The sequence below is a fragment of the Hyposmocoma kahamanoa genome, unplaced genomic scaffold, assembly GCF_003589595.1.
Source record: "Hyposmocoma kahamanoa isolate Upper Pololo Valley unplaced genomic scaffold, ASM358959v1 167, whole genome shotgun sequence".
Classification (NCBI taxonomy): Eukaryota; Metazoa; Arthropoda; class Insecta; order Lepidoptera; family Cosmopterigidae; genus Hyposmocoma; species Hyposmocoma kahamanoa.
In genome coordinates this window covers 184,739-189,064 of record NW_020653605.1, presented here as the reverse complement: position 1 = coordinate 189,064, position 4,326 = coordinate 184,739, and the positions used below count along the sequence as shown (strand labels likewise).

At 38.2% G+C, this 4,326-nt stretch overlaps 1 protein-coding gene across 2 annotated transcripts in view; it reads left to right on the top strand.

The window, feature by feature from the left end:
- The window catches only part of LOC113225569 (dymeclin), a 28,583-nt gene that overhangs the window by 2,056 nt on the left and 22,201 nt on the right, over window positions 1–4,326 (top strand). For both annotated transcript variants that reach the window (XR_003310030.1, XM_026457898.1), the window contains exons 3-5: window positions 98–251; window positions 1,962–2,107; window positions 3,867–3,986. Coding sequence is in view for 1 of the 2 variants with exons in the window: in XM_026457898.1 (XP_026313683.1) it covers window positions 98–251; window positions 1,962–2,107; window positions 3,867–3,986 (420 nt within the window). In the remaining variant the exon portion in view is untranslated. The remainder of the gene's footprint in view (window positions 1–97; window positions 252–1,961; window positions 2,108–3,866; window positions 3,987–4,326) is intronic.

The window sequence follows — 4,326 nt, the reverse complement described above, 5'->3', positions numbered from 1 at the left end:
TCCAAATTCTAAAAATACTGCAGGATTTGAATTCACAAAATAAATTTAGTAAAACTATGAGCAAGGGTGATGAAAAAAATATTATTTACCTTTCCAGTGTGATGCTTGCTTGGCAAACATTCAACGCGTTATTCGTGATACGAGCGGTGACAAAGTATTTGGTCGAGATGGTGCCGGAGTACGAAGTATGCCGACATTTGGATGCTCAGGCTGAACGGCGGCCCAACGGACCAGTGGATCAGACTGTTACTGTAAGTTTTACATAAATGAAGTTTAATAGCAGTAGTAAAAGAGTTCGTTCAGGGAAGTACTGCCACCAGTGAGGCCACAGTCCATTGCGCAAGTGTTGCCCGCTTCCGAGCAGCTATTGATTGCAGTCGATAAATATTCTATCGACTATCGACTGCATGTCGGTCATGCTTATGTAACAAATAGCCCAACCTGTTTCATGTGAATCGTAAATCGATCGCCCATTATTCGTTCAACTGCTGGGCAAAGGTTCACTTAAATTGTCAAGTTTTTGTAAGTTCATACATACATACACTGCATTTAGAACTATGTAGTGAAATGAAAATTTTATGGAAGTATTATATAGCAGTAGAGCTCCTTATGAAGTACTTAGTCCACCTTACGTATATCTGCTGCAAGCAGTAAAAAGTCAGCGTTACTGTGTTCCGGTTTTGAAGGGTAAGGGTACTGGTGAAATTACAGGGACATGGGATTTGTCAACTTATGTCTCATGGTGACGGGCGCGTTACGACTTGTTTTTCATGTTACATATTATATATAAAAAAAGTTTAGTGCTTTCAATAGCGGGCTTTACACAGACACTATCCCGCGTGATACAGTAGTCGCGCACTCCAACACGCGCCAGTTTCACGCGATCTATCCTGCCTTCACACGGACGCTCTTTCCGTTGTAACAAAAACGAACACGTACAATCGCGCGCGAAAGAACGTTAACAATTTTCAAACAGGTAATCGCGCACGATTACGCGTGCAGGCTTCCATGTGCGCAATCCTGTACGCTCCTGATCACGCGTGACGGAGTGTCGGGGCTAATCTCACTGCATTTTCTCGTCTCGGGTATTAAAATCGACACTCGGTGCGGTTTCAAAAATCCCGAGTAGAACTTGACTTTCGAGACTATTCCAAAAGCAGATTTCCATATTATTATAACCTCGATCCTCGATTTCACTGATCGAGTCCCATCGCTGGTTCAGCGAGTTTGATATGTCATTCTAAATTTTTATTGAATTGATATAATTTTTTTTTTATATGAAATTACTTCACTAGTTTATTACAATTATTAATACAAAGATCGAATACTCAGAAAAAAATAAAAAATTATAATACAGTGAACAGCGACATCTCAAGCCGGGTCTGGTAGCTGTAAAGGTATCTCTAACTGGGTGACGAAATACTTCATAGATTTCTCATAGATGGCGCTACGGCTAAAAAGTCGTTGAAAAACCAAATACAAAGACATGACAACAAGGACTTAGAAAAATTCGTGAGGTCCGCTGGTTCGTGCCGTGGCTTAATTGGTGTAGCGGCTGGATCAAAGAATTTTTTTCTGCGTGTTCGATCTTTGTATTAATAATGTGTCATTCTAATCAAGCTAGCTGGGATGCAGTATAGTGGATCCTTTCCTATACAATTTAAAAACAAACGTCCTTTTTGATTTTGATTAAAATTCCAATCGGCCTCCGTGACTGATCCTTTACCAGGCTGGACTGCCACGTAGAGGTCCCGGGTTCGTTTCCCAGGCCGATAGAAATATTTGTATGACCTGCATATATTTCCCTCGTTAGTTTGGGTGTAATTTGTGGTTGTGTATGTGTGTGTCCATGGCACCCGCGATACAGGGTTTCCCTAGAGCGGTGCCATATCCATCATGCTCTTTTGAATTGTGTGACCTGTTTTATTATATGTGCGAAATAAGTTTTTTTAATGATGTAGCCTACAGATGCCCCAGTAGACTCCAGCCCGGCCTTGAAAGAGAACATTAATGCAGTGCAATCTTCCCCCAAACTGGCAAACAACGAAAGCCGGGTCGAAATGCTAGTAGACGCATTGATTGGAATGATCATCGAAGTGCCAGTTACGTGAGTCAACTTTCAGATAATATACAACCGATTTCCTATTGCAGAGTAAAATAAACTAGGTCACAAAATCATAAATTCATTTAATCTTCCAGTGGTCGCACCCTTGCGCCGAACATAAGCAGTCGCGTGCGGTCTGTGACGCGTTCAGTTTGAGAAGACAATTGAATATTTTCATGACGTTGTGTAGCACTTGATAAAAAAAGTCTTTCATCTATTTAAATGAAAATAAGAAAACATTATTTACTTTTTTTTTTATTTGTACTTTTTAGTTAAACAGTCTATAAAAGTTCAAAATTTTAGTCATATGACACAAACAACGTTAAAAATCAACAAAATAACAAAACAAGACGAAATTTACGTTCTTTATCGTTCATAAGTATAACACTATAATAGATTATTATATCAATATTGTCATCAATTGCAAAATATTGTAGTAACTCTAAAATCACATTAATTTTTTCATGATGTTCTACGTAATATCTCAGTTCTTATAAAATAAAAAAGGAAAACAAAATAAAAAACTTCTAAGTTTTTTAGGAGCAGGTAGTACGATAACTTACTAATTATCAGTAGCAATGGTTTGACATCATCAAAATCTTCATCGTCTGTTTTCGCCTCATCTGCAAGCCATTCTGATTCTTCGTAACTCATGTTGTGTCTACAACAAATAGTGAAATAATGAATAATTTAATACATGTTACATTAAAATAATGTCATTTAGTAAGTAATTTAGTACAAATAACATGAAATACTCACCCAGGTTTCAATTTCATTCCATGAATTTTTCTGGAACACGACCGCTCGCAAACACAAATAAAGACACATATGCGCTTGCGACGAACATCACAGGGCTACTAAGGGGAAGTACCTCACCCCCTCGAAGATATCACGGTTGCGCAACCGTTTATTGTTTATAGTTTTTGTAAAATGACTAAAATAAGGTCGCTGCGGTCTCTGAGACCGCGCGCGACGAAGGTTAAGGGGAAATGTATTCGCTTCTATAGTCTTATCTTTTTTGAAGAAGGAAATCTGGAATTCCAAAAAGTAATTATTTAATATTTGGTGGTTTTAACAACTCTATGTCACTCCTTGTTGCCATCGAGTATATGACCAGTTATAGAGACGAAATGTCATTTAATTTCTTTGAAAACTATTCTGCCAAATCATTCCGGTGACAACTGCGCTTCGATTGGCCAGCCGGGTGTCGTCAATTGTTTCACTTCAAATCGACCAGTTTAACTTGAGCTTTGCTATAATGGATGAAAATTGAAAAATTACATATTTAATTACCGATGAAATGTGATTCCGTTTGTTTTGTAATTAGAAGTTTTGCTGTTTTTCCCACACCACCGAATGGAACAGCCGCCCATTATTAGAGATATTATCTTTATTACAATAAATAGAATTGGAATATACGGACACGTACACACAGGACAGTTGTTGGCGCTGTATTATTTCAGTTTTCTAATTGTGATTTCAGTGCAAACGAGAGTTTATATTTAAAAGTGATATGAGGCCCATTTGCCTGACGAGATGCCAGGGATGTATGGCCCTTATTTCGTCTCTAATTCTGGTTATATACTCGATGCCCGTAGCTATGTCTATACATGCATCTATATACAGATACACGACTTGTTAGTCTCGTCATTTAATGTTATTTAAAAAAATATGCGGAACACCTTTTTCCGACCATTGGTAATTATAGCCTAATTATTATAACATCTAATCGTCATAATGAAACTATGATTTATTTTTTCAGAGACAACACTTACTACCTTCACCTGGAGTGCATTAACACCGTGCTAGTGTTGATGTCTGTATACATGTTCGCCGGTGTACACGGACAAGCTAGACTGACCGAGACATCGCTTATTTATAGGTTAGTTTACTTGAACACTATAAGTGTGTACACTTCCTTTTATAATGCCTTGACAAGAATGTTTTTTTTTATAATATCAAGTGACGGGACGATCAAGTCGTGCACCTGATGGTAAGCTACACGCCTGTCCATAACAGTTGCAGTGCCACTAAGCTCTGTAAGTCGCAAAGATCTGAGGCGCGAGACATAAGTTGACAAGTCTCATGTGCCCGCAATTTCTCCAGCACCCTTACCCTTCAAAACCGGAACACAGTGATGCTGGTAATTACAAAGGTCTTAAATAAAATTAGGTACATTGTATTCAACCTGCAAGCAGATGTGCAAATATTAATGGGATTCA